This window comes from Balaenoptera musculus, chromosome 11 (assembly GCF_009873245.2).
Source record: "Balaenoptera musculus isolate JJ_BM4_2016_0621 chromosome 11, mBalMus1.pri.v3, whole genome shotgun sequence".
NCBI lineage: Eukaryota > Metazoa > Chordata > Mammalia > Artiodactyla > Balaenopteridae > Balaenoptera > Balaenoptera musculus.
In genome coordinates this window covers 101,436,926-101,456,378 of record NC_045795.1, presented here as the reverse complement: position 1 = coordinate 101,456,378, position 19,453 = coordinate 101,436,926, and the positions used below count along the sequence as shown (strand labels likewise).

Genomic DNA, 19,453 nt, shown 5'->3' with positions numbered 1-19,453 from the left:
GACAAGCTTGTGGGTTTTGAATGGGGAATCCATAGTGACTTGCAGACACCCACCACAACGAGGGGCAGGCGCTGGAGAGTGTGTCTGATGGACTGAGCCCCTTGGGGAGGGACCAGCTACGGGGTACGGAGGGCGGGGCCGGAGAGCAGGTGCTGGAGCCACAGCCCCGCCCTCCTTCCGGCTCTTAGAGAAGCTCAGTTGGAGGCTGCAAAGACGGAAATTAAAGGTGCAAGAAAAGACGCGGACATTTATGTTTGCTCTCAGAGCTGGGACCTCAGAAATCAAGCCCGGCCCGCGTTTTACAAGCCACACGGCTCACGGCCGGTCCTGAGGGAGCGGCCCCCGGCCCCTCAGTGACACTCACTTTCACTGGCCAGAACAGTCCGGTCCAGAAGCCCCTCAGCCTTCCTGACCACGAGGCAGGACAGAGGGCAGTGTCCTCGCTGACCCCCAACACCCCAGGAAGCGACCCCAGAGCACCAGGGTAGGGGGCCCTCGGGGTGACCTTGTTGAGGGTCCAACCCCTACCGTCCGAGGGGGACACAGATGACTGAGCCAAGCCAGGAATAAGAAGCTTCTCTACGTTCATTTTTGACTAAGTTTATTCTTGTTGTGGTATTTATTATGATGTGTTTATTTTTCTTATTCTTCAATTGATTTTGTAAAAAAAAAAAAACCAATGAAGCCGGTGGAAGTGGGCCTCTCACTGTGCATCTTTTCCACTCACACCAAGCCAGTCTCGGTGTGGCCGGCTTCATGAGGGTGCCTGGGGGCCGTGTGTGTGTGTGTGTGTGTGTGTGTGTGTGTGTGTGTGTGTGTGTGTGTGTGCGTGTGTGTGTTTGTTTTAACATCAACTGACATGCTTTGTACTAGTAAATAAACACAGAAAGGTGTTCTTCACTTCCGCCAAGAAATGGGCTCTCTCCTATCTTTCTTGATTCATGCTGGCCTCCTCACCCCTTACTTTCTGTTTCCTGGCACCCTGGGAATGGAGGGTTACACCCCTACTATAATCAGACAAGTGTGCAGCCCTGAGCCTGGGACTGCCAGGCACAGGGGAACGGAGGGGCGAGCTCCTGCTCTATCCAGCCGATGCCGGCCCTGCAGGGATCACAGGTGCATTGTGCTCAGTCCAACCAGGTTAATTTTTTTGGTTTTCAGCATTAAAAAAAAAAATCAAGACACTTCATACACCTGAAGTTAATATAATATTATAAATCAACTATTATTTCAATCTAAAAAAAAGGTTTCACAGAAAAAAATATTGGGATTCTCGGCTCATCCTGAAACACCGAAAAGATCTGCCCACCCTGGGTCTGCAGTCTCACTCATCTATAATACTGATACCTGCCTGACCCTGGAGGCCTCCGACTTTGCGAGCCCGATCTCATCCCACCCGGACTTGACAGTGGGGAGTGCTGACGCCCTGGGGCAAGAGGAGATCGCCCCGGGTGTGGAAAGAGAGGCAGGACGGGCCAGCGTGTAGCGGGGTCCCAACTGCCGCACCCCGCTAGACCCAGATGGTGCTCACTCAACCACCCCACCACTCTGATCCTCAGTCTGCCTGTCTGTGAAATGGGTACAACAGCCACAGCTGTCTCTCAGGGTTGCCTCGAGGAGTTAGATAAAATAATGCTGCGAGGCACAGCGGGGTACTCGGGGGACGTGACTTTCCATCCCTCGCTCTGGGCAAGGTGGGTCTGGGGGGTGGCCGCCCTCTCACCTGCTCTCCCAAGACCTGGCAGGTCACGAGGATCCAGTGTTGCTGGTGATTCCGTGCGGCAGGGGGCCCAAAGAGAGACAGACTGACGCTGTCCATGTCCTCAGAGGTGACGTTGCGGAAGAACTTGGAAGGTTCCAGGACCCAGGGTCTGGGACCCCCCTCGAAGAGCATCTCCTTTGAGGAGCCAAGGGTCACCAAGGCGACAGAGGAGGGGTCCACAGCCTGTGGGAGAAAAGAGGGGAAGGGTCAACGTCTCCCTGGGAGAGGCGAGCCTGCTAGGGCTGGGTGGGGGGCTCACTCTCTGGTCCTTGCTTTACTTGGTGCTCGATGTCCTGCCAGGAAATGATCTGTTTGGGCGTCTGTCTCCCCAACTGGCCTATAGGCTCATTAAAGGAAAGGCGTGTCTGTTTCCTCTCGTATCTGCAGCGTGATCTCAACCACGTGAGAAATGAAAGACCGTACAGACAAACTGAAATATTTTTAAAAGAGTAAATTACAACTACACTGTGATACTATTTCTCTGCCATTTGATTAGCAAAGATCCAAAAGTCTAAGCACACACACTGCTGGTGAGTCTGTAGGGAAACACGCACTCTTTTATAAAATTAATTAACTTGTTTTTTGAGATATAATTGACATATAACATTATATTAGTTTCATTAGTACAACATAGTGTTTTGATATTGGTATATATTGCAAAATGATCACCACAATAAGTCTAGTTAACATCTGTCACCACACAAAGTTACAATTTTTTTTTCTTGTGATGAGAACTTTTAAGATCTATTCTCTCAGCAATTTTCAAGAACAGTATTATTGAGAAACGTGTTCTATCCCGCTGGGGAGACAGGAAAATGGCACAACCCCAACAGAGGGAAATTTGGCAATATCTACTAAAATGACAGTCATATTTATCTCTTGTCCAAGCAACATTCCTTCTAGGAATGGACTCCGAAGATATGCCTCCATGAATATATAAAATATACGCACAGAGCTACGCTTTACAGTATTATCTTTAAGAGTAAAAGCTTGGAAACAGCACAAAGACCCATCAGCAGGGGCCTAGTTAGGTAAACTGTGGTCTATCCATACGATGGAATGTCAAACAAAGATCTTCCCGTGTGGATGTGGAGAGATTTGCAGGTTATTTTCTTTATTTTCCAAGCAAAGAAGCAAGGTGCAGAACAGGATATCTAGCATACTACCTTTGAGTAAGACAGGAACGGGCAGGGCATAAGAACATATAACCATTCTTGCTGACTTTTGCAAAAAGAGACACTGAAACTGTAAAATGGAAACTAATCAAAATAGTTTTTGACAAGAGGCAGGGAAGGGATGGAAGTGAGGCTTCTGGGTGTACTTTGAATACAGGTTTAACTTGGGAACCACATAAACAACTTAGACAAAAAATAAGGTTAAAAAAAGCAAACCCTAAAACTGAGAAGAAATGGAAACAAATGATTCTACCTGTGACAGGATGATCATCTCAATGCTGAGAAGACCAAACCTGCATCAATCCCCTCTTCTTGGACTAATTGACCTTAACCTCTTGTGATTCCCAATATCTTTTAGGCCAAGAGTTGCAAACACCTGTTAGCCCCAAGGTCCAACTCTGATTGGCTGCTAATGGCTATGGGGGTGGGGATCTGTGCTCCTGAGGCTGAATCAGCGCTTGGCAATAAAGGCAGCCAGGATTGATTAGCAATGTCTGCAGTGGGCACAGACGGGCACACACAGAAGCTGTGCCTGCATTAGACCAGAGTCCACAAAGGCAGAGTGACTTCTCGTTCAGAATGGCCAGTGTCCTAGGCACGTGGAGGTTACCAGGAACCACATCAAGTGAGTCCTTGACAGCTTAATGCCCAGAACACACAGAATACTTGACTGTTACCTCCAGGCCCGGCTCCCCCAAGCCCTACTCACCTGGACCCCTTAAAGCCCTGTGAGTGTTCGTGCAGATCAGGGTACAGCGACCCATCTCAGACCCTCTGCAGCGAAGACCCTGTGGGGATGTCATAAGCCTGGGCTGAGCCAAAGCCTCCCCCACCCAGCCAGTGCCAGCCTCCCCTGTTCCCTCCATTTTGGCCCACTGTGTTTGCCAGCCCGCTGCTGTGGTCATCTCTGCTGACCTGCTCATCAGACCCCTGATGCTCCGCTCAGCTCTTTCCCATGGGGGCTGCTTCCCCCAACTGCCAACAGCCTGAAGCCCTCGCAGGTACAGACTGATAACCTCTCAGCTGTCACCGCAGTCCTGGACCTGGAGCAGTGCCCCAGCCGGCTGCACCTCCGTATGGAGAGGGAATGTCACTGCGTGACAGCCTTAAGATGTCACATACCCTTGAGGATAGAGGCGGGTCGGGGCAAGGTGATGATCTGCCAAGGCCTGTGGGGCTCAGGTCCCCTTGGTTGGGTGCTAAACCCTTAGTAAAGAAAGGGCATCACTTGTCAGTGAGAATTCTGTCCTTTTGAATTTTTTTTTTTGCAATATGAATAATATTCTGAATTTGCTGTCAGTTAGCTCTCCAGGCATCCCTCCCTGAACACGTGTGCACAGGTGTGTACACACACACAATTCCAAGGAGCCCCCCACAGACTCTACCTTGCTACATGCCTACCAAAGAAACCATCAACAGGGCTCTTTTCCTGCACGTGATGAGGGCCTTTGGCCCTTCCTCCCTGGACCACCCCTCCCTCCTCAAGACAGCTGCACGGCCTGCTTCCGTGCTTCACTCAGGCCTCTGCGCAAACCTCCTCCTCAGGGAGGCCTTCTTGGATCCCCTGTCCAAGGCAGGACCTCCTGTCACCTGTTACCTCCCTTCCCAGCTGGACCGCCCTTCTCACCACCTGCCATCACTTCCTGTGTGTTCTTAAGTGCATTTGCTTCTCTGTCCCCACAGCTAGAATGAAGCTGTCACTCAGCTGTGTGACCTTAAGCAGGTTAATGTCTATAAGGCTCAGTCTCCCTTCCTATAAAATGGGTACAATGAGAACCCTGCCTCATGGGTTATCGCAGATTCAAGGGGGCATGAATGGGAGCCCTGAACACACGTGTAGCATATGCTCAGTAAATGGCCCCCACTACTGTCAACTGTCACCCCCATTTTGCAGATGGAAAGAGTGAAGCCCAGCAAGTGGAAGCAACTCGTCCAAGTTCACCCAGCTGGTGGGCCCGAGTCTGTTCCGACTCCAGATGCCCTGCTCTCATCCGCCTCATCACCACAACCAGAACAGCTCTGCTGTGGACAAAGCAGGTCACTGTAAACCTTGCAGCAGGATTTTTTCCTGACCAGCCCAATAGGAAAGAATGTGCAAAATTACCCCATGTCCTATAATTAAAGCTGGAGAATGATCAATTATCACCTTGCTGTGTAATTCTCTTCCCATCCAGGCATAAAAGTGTCACCGAACCCTGTGCCAGGGAGATAGTTAATAATCAGCATGGCTAATGAAGGACACTGGTAAATCGTACCGGGGGTGTCAACACGCAGATACCAGAACAGGCCAAGCAGGAGAGGAGGGGCCCCGCATCGCAGTCGAGACCTTCTCTCTCAGGGACTCAATTTCCTGGTTTGCAAAACAGGAGGGCGTCTGGTCATCAAGAGGCCCTTAGCACCAGCAGTCTGCGTTTCCAGGAGATGGACTTACCTGCCTCAGTCCAGGATCCAGAGAAAAGGAGAGGGGAGGGGAGGGGCAGTTGGAGGTGACAGTCTCCCCCGCCGCCCCGGCACCTGGCTGACCCATGAGGCTCCAGAGTGCACAGCCCACGCTGACATCACCGGGATGAAGGAGCCAGGCGGGGACCCCAGAACCCGGCACTCCAGGCCCCCAAAGGGTAACCCGCAGGTGGGGTGACAGTGTACCCCAAACTGCTGCAGCCAACCAGGCTGAAGAGGAAGTGGGGTGTTGGCCGTGAAGGGAGTTAGGGAACCAGCAAGACAGCCCCCCTCTGTCTGCGGGCCAATTAGACAGAAGAGGTTATAGGTAAGTCGGGCCAGGGGGTGGGGTGGGGGGCTGGCGAGTGGCACCTGGAAGATCTGGGGAGGGTCTTTCTTCTGCCAGTGGGGGGTCTCCTTACAATGTGCTTCCAAGACACGGCCACTCACCCTCCCCGCCAGCAGCAGGGGTCTCATGGGTGTGACTGTCCTTCCCTGACCTCACCCGCTGCCCACGGCTGCATGAGAACATCCAGCTCCTAACGCATCTAAACCCTCGCTCGACCTGACCCAGGGAGCCCCACAGTCTCATGCCCCACCCCGAGATACACACACTCCTTCCGGTGCCCCACCAGCCGAGCTTCCTGCCTTCACGCTCTCCTTCTGCTTCTGCGTTCATAGGTGACCTGTGCCCAGGGGACTCTTCGTTACCTCTACTACGCTCACTGTGTTTGTCTGCACGTCTGCATTCCTCACAGATGGGCCTCCTCCCAGGGCACAGAGGGTGAGCTATTCCCCTAGATCTGTCTCCCCACCCTGAGCCTTGTACTAACAAAGCACCAGGGACTGCCTGCAGAGTGAACTGGCAAGCACAGGCTGGACAAGAACTCTTAGCTGCCTTTCCAGTTTCCACACTTCCCTCTTCCTCAGAGAAAGAACTTCCATTTTATTAGGGTGGTAAATTGCCCAGCTGAAAGGATTCCCCAGTCTCTTACAGCTAGCTGTGGCCGGCAGATTAAGTTCCGGCCAATGAAGTGCAGGTGGAAGCTGCTCTTTTAAACTTCTGACAAGGTTACTACAGGAAACTAACTCGGCTGAGAGATGAGCTCTTTCCTCTTCTGGCTATATGGAATGCAGATGTGATAGCTGCAGCTCCAGCAGCCACTTTAGAGCATGAGGCAACTTTGAGGATGAAATCCACATATTAGGATGATGAAGTAGAAAGACAGAAACCTGGGTCCCTGATGACTACAGAGCTGTCACACTAGACCTGTGTGAAACCTCTCATGTGAAAGAGGAATAAACTCTGTATTCATTAAGCCACTGTTATTTTGGGTTTTGTTACTTGCAAATACACCTAATCTTAATAGATATCAAGGCACAAGAAAGATGAGAGAAGAGACACATATCCTGTTCTTTTCCCTATAATTTCTCCAGTCAGGAAGCCACCTTTATTGGGGACATGTCCACCTTATCTTCATCCTTACATCCCAGCTTGGGACAGTGAGCTCGGGGGTTGACCCCTGATGCTCCACCAAACACCCAGATAATCAGACCATGTGGTCATCTGGACAAGCACCCAGGAGGGGTCCTGAAGAACCTCCTACCCAGGCTCCGTCACACGGCTGGCTGTGGCAGGGCCTCCCCAGGATGACCGCTGCCATCTTAGGGATTTTAGTTTTCTCTCAGCCCTGCTCCCTGAGCCCTCTCACCTCCAGGGTCCTGATCAGTGAGAGGATCTTGACCTTTCAATTTTATGCTGCCATCTTTCCTTCCTCTACCCTCCCTATCACCCTTTCAACCCTTTACTTTTTCCATGGCATGCATATACAAAATACATTACTTATTAGTTTATTTACTGTCTGTCTCTACCTCTGTCTCTGCTACAACGTCAGTTCATGAGGAAAAGGATTTCTGTGTGGTTTTTTGCACTGTTGTACCCCTAAGGTTTAGAGCAGGAACCGGCACCTATGAGTAGGTATTCATATATATTTTGGTTTGGGGGATCAGGAGACCTTGGATTCAGCCCTAGCTAGGTAACCCTGGACACATTTCCCCACTCATTCCTTCTAAATGAAACAACTCTTCTCAAAAAATTAAAAACAGAACTACCACATGACCCAACAATTCCCATAAATACTTATGGGCATTCATCCAAAGGAAAGAAAAACACTTACTTTAAAGGAAATCTGTACCCCATGTTCATAGCAACGTGATTTACAATAGCCAAGATATGGAAACAACCTTAAATGCCCATCAATGGATGAATGAATAAAGAATGTGACAGGGCTTCCCTGGTGGCGCAGTGGTTGAGAATCTCCCTGCCAATGCAGGGGACACGGGTTCGAGCCCTTGTCTGGGAAGATCCCACATGCTGCGGAGCAACTGGGCCCGTGAGCCACAACTACTGAGCCTGAGCGTCTGGAGCCTCTGCTCCGCAACAAGAGAGCCCGCGATAGTGAGAGGCCCGCGCACCGCGATGAAGAGTGGCCCCCACTCGCCGCAACTGGAGAAAGCCCTCGCACAGAAACGAAGACCCAACACAGCCAAAAATAAAAATAATAAATAAATAATAAATTAAAAATTAAAAAAAAAAAAAGAATATGTGACATATATATATGTAGATATACAGATATAGATATAATGAAATATTATTCACCCATAAAAAGAAGGAAATTCTGCCATTTGCAACAACATGGATGGACCCTGAGGGTCTCACACTAAGTGAAATAAACCAAGACAGAGAAAGACAAATACCTTATGATCTCACTTATAAATGCAATCTAGAAACAAAAAAACAAAAACCACAAGCTCATAGGAACAGAGAACAGACTGGTGGTTGCCAGAGGCAGGAATTGGGGGCAAAACGGGTGAAAGTGGTCAAAAAGTACAAACTTCCAATTACAAAATAAGTAAGTCCTGGGGATGTGAGGTACAGCATGGCGACTATAGCTAGTAACACTGTGCTGCATGTTTGAAAGCTGCTAAGAGGGTAGATCTTAAAAGTTCTCATCACACGCACAAAAAATTTGTAACAATGTGTGGTGATGGCTGTTAACTAGACTTATTGTGCTGATCATTTCACAATAGATACAAATATTGAATTACTACGTTGTACTAAGGAAACTAACACAATGTTATATGTCAATTATATCTCAATAAAAAATCCAAAACAACCCTTGGTTGTTGTCTGCTCTGTATCAGGCAGTATGCCCAGGGCTAGGGGTGCAGCGATGAAGAATTCTTATGTCACTGAGCTTGCTTCTAATGGCTGACGGGGAGAAGAAAATGCATCCCAAAGCAAGGGGACCAGAGCCATCCTAGAGGCTGGGACTGGTGCCCTGGAAATGCAAGTGCTGACTGGCCCAGCCTGGGAGGCCCGCCCCACAGGAGGGGAAGACCCACACTCCCCGGGCCTCCCGAGTGAGGCTGCCTGGCCTCGCCCTGGAGGAAGGGTCAGGTCTCCCTTGTTCACACAGTAACAGCTAACCCTTATTGAGCGCTCAATACCTCCTAGGGACGGTTCTCAGCCCACTTGGTTCGTTAGCTCAGCTCATCCTCACCACAACCCTGGGAGGCAGGTGCTGTATTAGCCCTGTTTCCAGGCAGGGAAACTGAGGCCCAGGGAAATTACATCAGCCAAAGTCACAGAGTTGGTGTTGGACCTGGATTAAACTCGGGAGTTGGTGTCAAACAAAGGCAGCATGGTCTGAGTAGGAACACGCTAAATGCCTTCTGCACGGATACGCACGGGGGACCCAGACGCTGATGGTTACCTGGCATCAGGTGAGTGGCACGTCCAGACCTGACCCAGGGCCCCGAGGCCCCAGAATCTGCACCACGTGCCAGGGCCATTGTCCCCACCCCAGGGTTCTGTGGAGACCCTGCAGGGTGACTCTGTACTGGACCAGAAGCCCCTCTGTCCCGATCCCTGTGGGAATCATTTCATCCACAGGGATGTCGGCACTCACTGTCTGCCATCAGGGAGGCCCTGCTCCTGCTACATACTCCTGATTTCAGCTTGACAATCACCTCTGTAGCTGTCCCCAAAGCTATTCTGAACAATGTTTTAACACACATTCACCAGGGCAGATGGATAATTTGCATCAGGGAAGGAGGGGAGGGCAGGACCTGGGGCTCACCTTGAGGGGCAGGTAGGCGGCAATGGTGATGCGGGCGCTCAGGTGGATGTGGCCGTGCTTGTAGCTCACGAGGAGCGCGGTATAGCCCTGGGCCTCTGCCCTCACCGTGACACCGCTGCAGTGCTCAGGCCCCGGCCGCAGCCTCCCTGCAAGAAGAGAACCACGAGGTCACTGAGACCTTGCCTCTGCCGGGAAAGACAGGACAGGCTGACCGCCCTCTTCCACTCTGGGCTTGAAACGAATCTTTTTAACTTACCATTTTAAAGTATAATTCCCATACCAAAAAGCACATGACACATTGTAAGCACACAACTCACAATTTTCCCCCCACAAGCTGAACACGCCCTGTTTCCAGGACCAGGAACAAGAAACGGTATGACCTGCACACTACCCCTGGAACCTCCTGCGGACCCTTCTGGTCAGGAGCCCCTCCCCAGAGGAAAACCACTGTTCGCTGACTTCTAAGAGCACAGCTGAATTCTGCTGGCTCTGGACTCCATACGAAGGGAACCGCCTTGGTACCTGCCCTCTTCAACTCAACACTGGCGCTGAGATTCCACCTTACGTTTCGCACGCTGTAGATCTTCCATTCACATGTGTGCGTTATGCTGCTGTGTGGACGGACAGCGGTTTCTCCACGCTGCAGGGACCACGCGGGGCTGCGATGCGTCACGCTGCTGTGCGCGTGTGTGCGTGTTTCTTTGGGGACGTAGTCACCTCTTCGGAGGGGTGCACCCCGAGGAGTGGGAGCGCAGATAATGGGCGTGTGCGCTCAGCTTCCCTCATTATCGTCAATTATCTTTCCAAAAATGGCTGATGGACTTACGCTGCCTCTAGCGGCTGTGAAACATCTCTCCCAATCCTTGGTAAATATTTCCCATCTTTCATTAATTTAAAAAAATTCTGGTAAAATACACATTAACATAAACTTTTACCATGGTAACAATGTTTCCAGTTCAGTGGCATTAGGTACATTCACACTATTGTGAACCAGCACCACCACCCATCTCTAGACCGCTCTTCATCTTGCAAAACTGAAACTCTGAACCCCTTAAATATAACTTCCCAACCCTCACCCCCTCCAGCTCCTGGCAACCACCGTTCTACTGTCTGTCTATATGAATTAATGCTGCTATAAACATGGACATAGAAATATTTCATCAAGATTCTGCTTGTAATTATTTTGGGTATATGCCCAGAAATGGGATTGCTGGATCATATGGTGGTTTACTGTTTTTTTCTTTATTTTTTTGGTTGCATCGGGTCTTAGTTTTCGCACACGGGATCTTCGCTGAGGCGTGCAGGATTTTTCATTGCGGCATGCAAGCTTCTCTCTAGTTGTGGCGTGTGGGCTTCTCTCTCTAGTTGTGGCACGTGGGTTTTCTCTCTCTAGTTGTGGCACCGGGCTCCAGGGCACATGGGCTCTGTAGTTTGCGGCATGCGGGCTCTCTCATTGAGGCCCGCGACCTCAGTAGTTGCAGCACGTGGGCTTAGTTGCCCCAGGGCATGTAGGATCTTAGTTCCCCGACCAGGGATCGATCTTGCATCACCTGCGTTGGAAGGCGGATTCTTTACCACTGGACCACCAGGGAAGTCCCCCATGTTTAGTTTTTTCATGACCCTCCATACTGTTTTCCACAGTGGCTGCACCATATTACATTTCCACCAACAGAGCACAAGGGTTTTAATATCTCCACATCCTCACCAACACTTGTTTTTTTTCTTTCTTTTTGGTAGGAGCCATCCTAAAGGGGTTTAGGTGGTATCTCACTGTGGTCTTAATTTGAATTTATATCATGATTAGAGATGCTGAACTTATATCATGATTAGAGATGATCTCTTCATATACTGGTTGGCCATTTGTATATCATCTTTAGAGCAATGTCTATTCAAGTCCTTCATCCATTTTTTTCAATAGGTTATTTGTTTTATTATTGTCAACTTGTAGGAGTTCTTTATATATTCTATAAATTTATTTATTTATTTATTTATTTTTGGCTGCGTTGGGTCTTTGCTGCTGCGCACAGGCTTTCTCTAGTTGCAGCGAGTGGGGGCTACTCTTCGTTGTGGTGCACGGGCTTCTCCTTGTGGTGGCTTCTCTTGTTGCAGAGCACGGGCTCTAGACACCTGGGCTTCAGTAGTTGTGGCACACGGGCTCAGTAGTTGTGGCACACGGGCTTAGTTGCTCCGCGGTATGTGGGATCTTCCCGGACCAGGGATCAAACCCATGTCCCCTGCATTGGCAGGCGGATTGTTAACCACTGCGCCACCAGGGAAGTCCCATAAATTCTAGATATGAACCCCATATCAGACATATGATTTGCAAATATTTTCTCCCTTCCATAGGTTGCCTTTTATTTTTAAGACTTTTTTAGAGCAGTTTTAGGTTCACAGAAAAATTAAGAGAAAGGCACAGAGATGTCCTATGTACTCCCTACCCTCATATATACATAGCCTCCCCCATTATCAACATCCTCTCCCAAAGTGGTACACTTGTTATAACTGATGCTCCTACACTGACACACCACAATCACTGGAAGTCCACAGTTCACATTAGGGCTCCCTCTTGGTTTTGTGCACACTATGGGTTTTCACAAATGTGTAAGGACATATATCCATCATTACAGTATCACACAGAGTATTTTCTGGGCTCTCTATTCTATTCCATCGGTCTGTAAGTCTGTGCAAATGCCACTCTGTTTTGATTACTGTAACTTGTATTAAGTCCTGAAAATGGGAAGAATGAGATCTCCAAGTTTGTTCTTTTTTCAGCATTGTTTTTGCTATTCCGAATCCTTTGAGATTCCATATGAATGTTATTTTTCTGAATTCACTTTACACCTAAGAGTTTTTTGGTGGAATCTTTAGGGTTTTCACATATAAGATCATGTTATTTGCAAACAGATAAGTTTGCATCTTCCTTTCCAATTTTGGGTCTTTCATTTCCTTTTCTTGCTTAATAGCTCTGGCTAGGACGTCCAGTATTATGTTGAAGTGGTGATAGCAGGCAACCTTGTCTTGTTCCTGATCTTAGGGTAAAAGCTTTCAGCCATTCACCATGGAGCATGATGTTAGCTGTGGGTTTTTCTTATACGGTTTTTATTATGTTCATGTAGTTTCCTTCTATTCCCAGTTTGTAGGCTGATTTTACCATAAAAATGCTTTGAGATTTGTCAACTGATTTTTCTGCATCAATTGAGATAATCATGTGGTTTTCTTCCTACATTCTGTTAACGTGGTGTATCACATCAGTTTTAGACTACTGAAACAATGCATTCCAGGAATAAATCCCACCTGGTCATGGTGTTTAATCCTTTTAATATGCTGCTGAATGCAGTTTGCTAGTATTTTGTTGAGGATTTGTCCATCCATGTGCATAAGGGATATTGGTCTGTACTTTTCTTGTAGTATCTTTGTCTGGCTTTGGTATCAGGATAATGCTAGCTTCACAGAATGAGTTAGGATGTGTTCCCTCTAATGTTTTAGAAGAAGGATAAGTGTTAGTTCTTTAATTCACCTGTGAAGCCATCAGGTCCAAGGATTTTCTTTGTCAGGAAGCTTTTGATTACTGATCCAGTCACCTTGCTAGTAATGAGTCTATCCAGATTTTCTATTTCTTTGTAACTCGGTCTAGGCAGGTTTTGTATTTCTAGGAATTTGTCGTGTTATCCAGGTTATCCAATTCGTTAGGGTACAATTGTTCATAATCCTTTTTATTTCTCCACAGTCAGTGATAGTGTCTCCACGTTCACTTCTATTTTAATAGTTTGTCTCTTCTTTTTTTCTTAGTCAGTCTAGCTAACAGTCTGCCAACCTTGCTAATCTTTCCAAAGCACCAACTTTGGGTTTTGTTGATTTTCTCTATTGCTTTCCTATTCTCTATTTTATCTCTGCTCTAATCTTTATTGTCAGCTTCCTTCTGCTAGCTTTGGGTTTAACTTGTTCTTCTTTTTTTAGTTTTCTAAGTTGCACAAAGTGAGGTTATTGATTTGAGATCTTGTTTTTCAGTGTAAGCATTTATAGCTATAAATTATCCTCTTAGCACTGTTTTGCTGTGTCCCTAAGTTCGGTACGTCCTGTTTCGTTTTCCTTCATCTCCAAGTAATTTCTAATTCCCCTTGTGATTTGACAAAATTGTTCTTTATGAGTATGTTATGTAATTTCCACAAATTTGTGAATTTTCCACTTTTCCTCTGTTACTGATTTCTAACGTCCTCCCATTGTGGTTGGAGAAGATACCTTGTATGACATCTATCTTTTAAAATCTACTAAGACATAAATTGTACTCTAACACGTGGTCTGTCCTGGAGAAGGCCCCACGTGCACTTGTGTGTTGTGTTGGTGGGTAGGGTCGCATGTGTCTTAGATCTGGTTGGTTCATTGTGCTGTTCAAGTCCTCTACTTCCTTGCTCATCTTCTGTCTGGTTGTTCTACCCATCCCTGAGAGTGGGGTATTGAAGGCTCCAACTCTTATTTAGAACCGACTATTTCTCCCTCAGTTATGCCAATTTTTACTTCATATATCTTTTTAGAAATTCACGTTCTTTTATTTATTTATTTATTTATTTATGACTGTGTTGAGTCTTCGTTTCTGTGCGAGGGCTTTCTCCAGTTGCGGCAAGTGGGGACCACTCCTCATCGCGGTGCATGGGCCTCTCACCATTGCGGCCTCTCTTGTTGCGGAGCACAGGCTCCAGACGCGCAGGCTCAGTAATTGTGGCTCACGGGCCCATTTGCTCCGCGGCATGTGGGATCCTCCCAGACCAGGGCTCGAACCCGTGTCCCCTGAATTGGCAGGCAGACTCTCAACCACTGCGCCACCAGGGAAGCCCCACTTCATATATCTTGATGATCTGTCATTAGGGGCGAAAATGTTTACAGTTTTATCTTCTAGCTGTACTGAATATACAGTGTTTTCTTTGTCTCTTGTAACAGTTTCTGATTTAAAGTCTATTTGTCTGATGTTAGTATAACCACCCTGCTCTCTTATGGTTACTGTTTGCATGGCATGGACTGTCTTTTTCAATCCTTTCATGTTCAACTTTTTTGTGTCTTTTTTTAAATTTATTTATTTTTTTTGGCTGCATTGGGTCTTCGTTGCTGTGTGCGGGCTTTCTCTAGTTGTGGCGAGCGGGGCTACTCTTCGTTGTGGTGCGTGGGCTTCTCATTGTGGTGGCTTCTCTTGTTGAGGAGCACAGGCTCTAGGCGCGTGGGCTTCAGTAGTTGTGGCTCGCGGGCTGTAGAGCGCAGGCTCAGTAGTTGTGGTGCATGGGCTTAGTTGCTCCGCGGCATGTGGGATCTTCCCGGAGCAGGGCTGGAACCCATGTCCCCTGCATTGGCAGGCGGATTCTTAACCCCTGCACCAGCAGGGAAGTCCCAACTTTCTTGTGTCTTTGGAACTAAAATGAGTCTCTTATAGATAGCATGGCGGGATCATACATTTTTATCCATTCTGCCAATCTGCCTTTTGTTTGGAGAATTTCATCCATTTACAGTTAAAATAATTACTAAAGACATTTCTTTTATTTTGCTGTTTGTTTTCTATATGCCTTTTGGCTCTTTTGTCCCTCATTTCCTGCATGGCCATCTTCTTTTGCTCTTAGCTGATTTTTTGTAGTGAATCATTTTACTGCCCTTCTCATTTCCTATTGTGTATATTCTACGGCTATTCTCTTTCTGGTTACCATAGGATTACATTTAACATCCTAAAGTTATAATGTGTAATGCCAATTTACACCAGTTTAACTTCAATAACATATAAAAACTCTGCTCCTGTACAGCTCTGACCCCACCCCCTTTCAGTTACTGATGTCACAGAATTACACCTTTATGCATCGTGTGTCCAAAAACAGACTAACTGGGTTTTTAAAAAATACATTAGTCTTGGGGCTTCCCTGGTGGCACAGTGGTTGAGAATCTGCCTGCCAATGCAGGGGACACGGGTTCGAGCCCTGGTCTGGGAAGATCCCACATGCCGCGGAGCAACTGGGCTCATGAGCCACAACTACTGAGCCTGCACATCTGGAGCTTGTGCTCCGCAACAAGAGAGGCCGCGATAGTGAGAGGCCCATGCACTGCGATGAAGAGTAGTCCCCGCTTGCCGCAACTAGAGAAAGCCCTTGCACAGAAACGGAGACCCAACACAGCAAAAATAAATAAATAAATAAAGGCATGATCAATTCTCAAATAAATATTAAAAAAAAACCAAAACAGTAGTCTCTTAAATCAAGTAGAAAACAAACAGTGGAGCTACCAACTGAAGTTACAATAGCACCAGCTTTTCTAATCATCTGTGTATTTACTTAATTTCTTCACGGGGCTTTGTCCTTCATTTCAACCTGAAGGATGCCCCTCGTTGCAGCCAGGTCTGGTGGTAGAGGTTGCTCAGCTTTGGTTGATCTGGTAAAGTCTAAATTTCTCCCTCAGTTCTGAAGGACAGTTTTGCCAGATATAGGATTCTTGGTTGACAGCTTTTTTCCTTCAACACTTTGAATACATCAAGTCCACACCGTCTGGCCTCCAAGGTTTCTGATGAGAAATCTCCTGATCTTACTGGAGAAAATCAGATGAAAACTAACTTCCTCTCAGCTCTATAGATGTTAACAATGTACCTTCATACCCAGGCCAGGTCTCTACTCCTCTTCCATGCAGTTCCTTCCTATGCATTACTTCCTGGAGCCGATAGTTCTTAGAATTGATAGTAAATGAATTCCCATTTAAATGCTATTCTAATTGTTTCCTCTGTGTGGGTTAGTTGGATTGTGAGCTTCACAAGGGGAAGTTCTGGAATCACCCCTCAACATCCCAGGTTTTCAAATACTATGTATTCGACATAATAACAAAAATAATAAAGATACTTATCTTACCGTGTCTTATGCAACAGAACATTTTCCTATAGTGTCATGATGTCAGTTGAGTTGTAGTATTATTTTGAGACCAGAGTTTAAGGAAAAGGAATTCAACATTTCAAGCGTTGATATTATAAGGTCTTTAAAAGCCAAAATTATTACACATTTTCAAACTAGAAATGAAAAGGCACTGAATTATCCTACAGTTTTAATTTCGAATAAAGTATATATCAATCTCTAAAAACCCACATAAACAAAAAGCTCTTTACGTCCTTTTATTTTAAGAGTAAAGGGGTCTTGAGACCAATCAGTGAGAAAACCACTGTAGTTTATCCCCATCTGTGACTGGTCCATTTCTTGCTCTGATCTCATAAGGTGCCACTGTGATGTATTCACAGAAAACCTATAGAAGTCCCTGCTGGGCCCAGGTTTTGGGTCTTTATAGCCCAGGAAGCTGCCTTTGGTGACCTGATGGCCTTGGACCCACAGTTGGCTTGTTTCCTTTTTACCCCCATTTTGTTTATTTGTTCTTTTTTCTCTACTCTTTTATTTTTCTTTATTTTCTTTGTTCTTTTTCTCATTTTATCTGAATTTTTTTTTTGTATTTTTAGTGCAGCTGGTATCGTTAGAATTGTTGGTATAGTTAGTGTAGTTGGTATTTATTAGCACAGTAAGTATAGTTAGTGTTGTTGGTTAATATCGTCAGTTAGTGTAGTTAGCAGGTCACCATGGTGCAGGGCCTCACTGAGGCCTCCCTGCTGACAAGGAGGCTCATATGGACTATTCCAGGCTCCTCAGGACCACTGGCAAGGTAGCTTTGCCAAGGTGACATTGGCCCAGATGGCCATCAGGGTCGTTAAGGAAAATCTGCAGAGCTCCTCCAGCCTCCAGGCACTTTTCCATGAAGTCCACAGCATGAAGGTTTTAAATCATCCAACATCATAAAGTTATCCGAGGTGACTGACCGGAGGAGACCTGTTGGACCATTTACAGGACCACGGCCGCAGGACAGACGGAGGCCCGGGGCACATGGGCAGCTGGTCTCCGCCCTGCAGCGTGGCCACCAGGAGGGGATCGAGCCTGGGACCTGAGCCAGGATACCTCCTCTCTGAGGATGAGATGGACACGACAGCTGCAGACTTGGGCCCCAGCATGAGTTCACGGGCAGAGGAGCCTCGCGTCCCCACGCGGCTGTACGGGGAGAAAGTGGGCGGCCTGAGGAGGGCCAGGAGTCAGGGCAGAGGCCAGAGAGCCCCCCAGTTCCCCAGCCAGCCTGGAGGCGAGGACCAACACCTCCAGCCCAGCCCTGTGGTGGGGCCCGGGGCCTCCCCTCCACCCACAGCGCCAGCTGCCACACTGGAGCCTCAGAGAAAACCACACGCCCCCGGGGCGGGACCCTCCTGGGCACCCTGACGCTGGGACCCCAGCCTCGCCCTCTGGCAGCCAGAACCGGCAGCGGGTGGCTGGGAGATTCTCGAACTTTATCAGAAAGCATCTATGTTTCAGGCTGCCGGGCAAGAAGCGTCACAGCAAAGTGAGCCCAATGTGACCCCTTTTGGACGGCTGAGGAAGGGCAGACCGCATTTAAATGCAGAGCAAGAGGACGCGGAGCCGGGAGCCTGGCGCCGCTCCTGGGGCCACGTGGAGCCGTGAGGAATGCATTGTGCTGCTCTGAGCACGTGTGGCGTTTCTTTGGGGTACGTATTTCAGCATTTCTGTCGGGTGTGTCCCAAGGAGCGCAGGATTTCATCTCCGGTCCTTAGCACCTATGTTCAGCTTTCGTCACTTCTGCCAACTAGCCTCCCCAAAATGGCTGTGTCGAGTCACACTGCTGCTCACAGCTGCACTACATCCCTGCCAATACTTGGTATTTTCCACCTGTTTAAGGAAAGCCATTCTGGTGGAATTGTGTAGTTTTCTTTCCAAACATTTAGAAAGAAATCATGCTGTGAAGCTCCGCAAGCCTGTCCCCTAGATTCTGCAGCTAACATTTGTTTCTGTTTCCTCTGCTGCATGTCTATCCACCACTTCCCATCCATCAGTCCATCCCACTTTTTTATGCCTCGAAAAGTGAGCCGTGGGACTTCCCTGGCTGTCCAGTGGTTAAGACTTCGCCTTCCAATGCAGGGGGTGTGGGTTCGATCCTTGGTCGGGGAGCTAAGATCCCACGTGTCTCATGGCCAAAAAACCAAAACATAAAACAGAAGCAGTATTGTAACAAATTGAATAAAGACTTGAAAAAATGGTCCACATCAAAAAAATCTTAAAGAAAAAACAAAAAAGGGAGCCGCAGGCATCAGTACACTTCATCCTAAACGCTGTCGCACACACATAACTATCTGCAGGTCAGCATTTCTTTAGGGTTCTTTTTCTCTTAAGGTCAAATTTACACAGGTGAAACTCACAGCTCTGGAGCAGAGCACGCCGGGAATTCTGACAAATGCAGAGCTGGGACCCAGGACTGTGGAACCCAAACCCTGTCCATTATCCTTTATTCCTGGGACCTCCTGGCTGCAGCCCGTGGACGCCCCTCCAGGACGCGCGTCGGGGGCAGTGCAAGCAGCGGCCTCTCTCTCCCGCCATCGGTGGGCCTCTCTCTCCCACACTGATGTTTGCTTCCACCCTAAATGGTGGCCTCACTGGGGACACAGTTCATAAAGCCCGGTTTCTCCCGGCCAGTCAGAGAGGATGCAGCAGCACCTCCAGGGAAGGATGTGAATGCGGTGATGTCCAGGGACGTTCTGTGACGGCCGAGCAGCTTCACGCTCAGACGGCTCCGTGAGTGCCGACAACCACGGCGGCGGCGTGGAAAGCCGCTTGGTCCCACAGGCGAGCCTACAGACACCTCTGCTGTCAAGCTTCCTAAACTCTGCCAGCATCACGTGGTCACTCCTCTGCTCCAAAACCAGCCATGGCCCCCACTTCTGGCCCCTGAGGTCCACGCCCCCCCAAGCCCCCCGTGATTCCGGACTCGACAGGTTCCGCCACGCCAGGCCACTGTGTGCACACATGCCCCAGCGGCGTGCCCGCGAACGCTGCTCCCCGTCCACTCTAACCCTGCCCAGAGCGTACTCACCATCAGTCCTT

The 19,453-nt window shown here is 48.2% G+C and overlaps 1 protein-coding gene across 1 annotated transcript in view; it reads right to left on the bottom strand.

Moving 5' to 3' along the window:
• NUP210 (nucleoporin 210) overlaps positions 1-19,453 on the bottom strand; it is a 108,669-nt gene that overhangs the window by 42,501 nt on the left and 46,715 nt on the right. Inside the window, exons 14-15 of the mRNA XM_036870138.1 lie at positions 9,519-9,664; positions 1,724-1,945 (exon numbers count right to left, since the gene is read on the bottom strand). Coding sequence (XP_036726033.1) covers positions 1,724-1,945; positions 9,519-9,664 — 368 coding nt within the window. The remainder of the gene's footprint in view (positions 1-1,723; positions 1,946-9,518; positions 9,665-19,453) is intronic.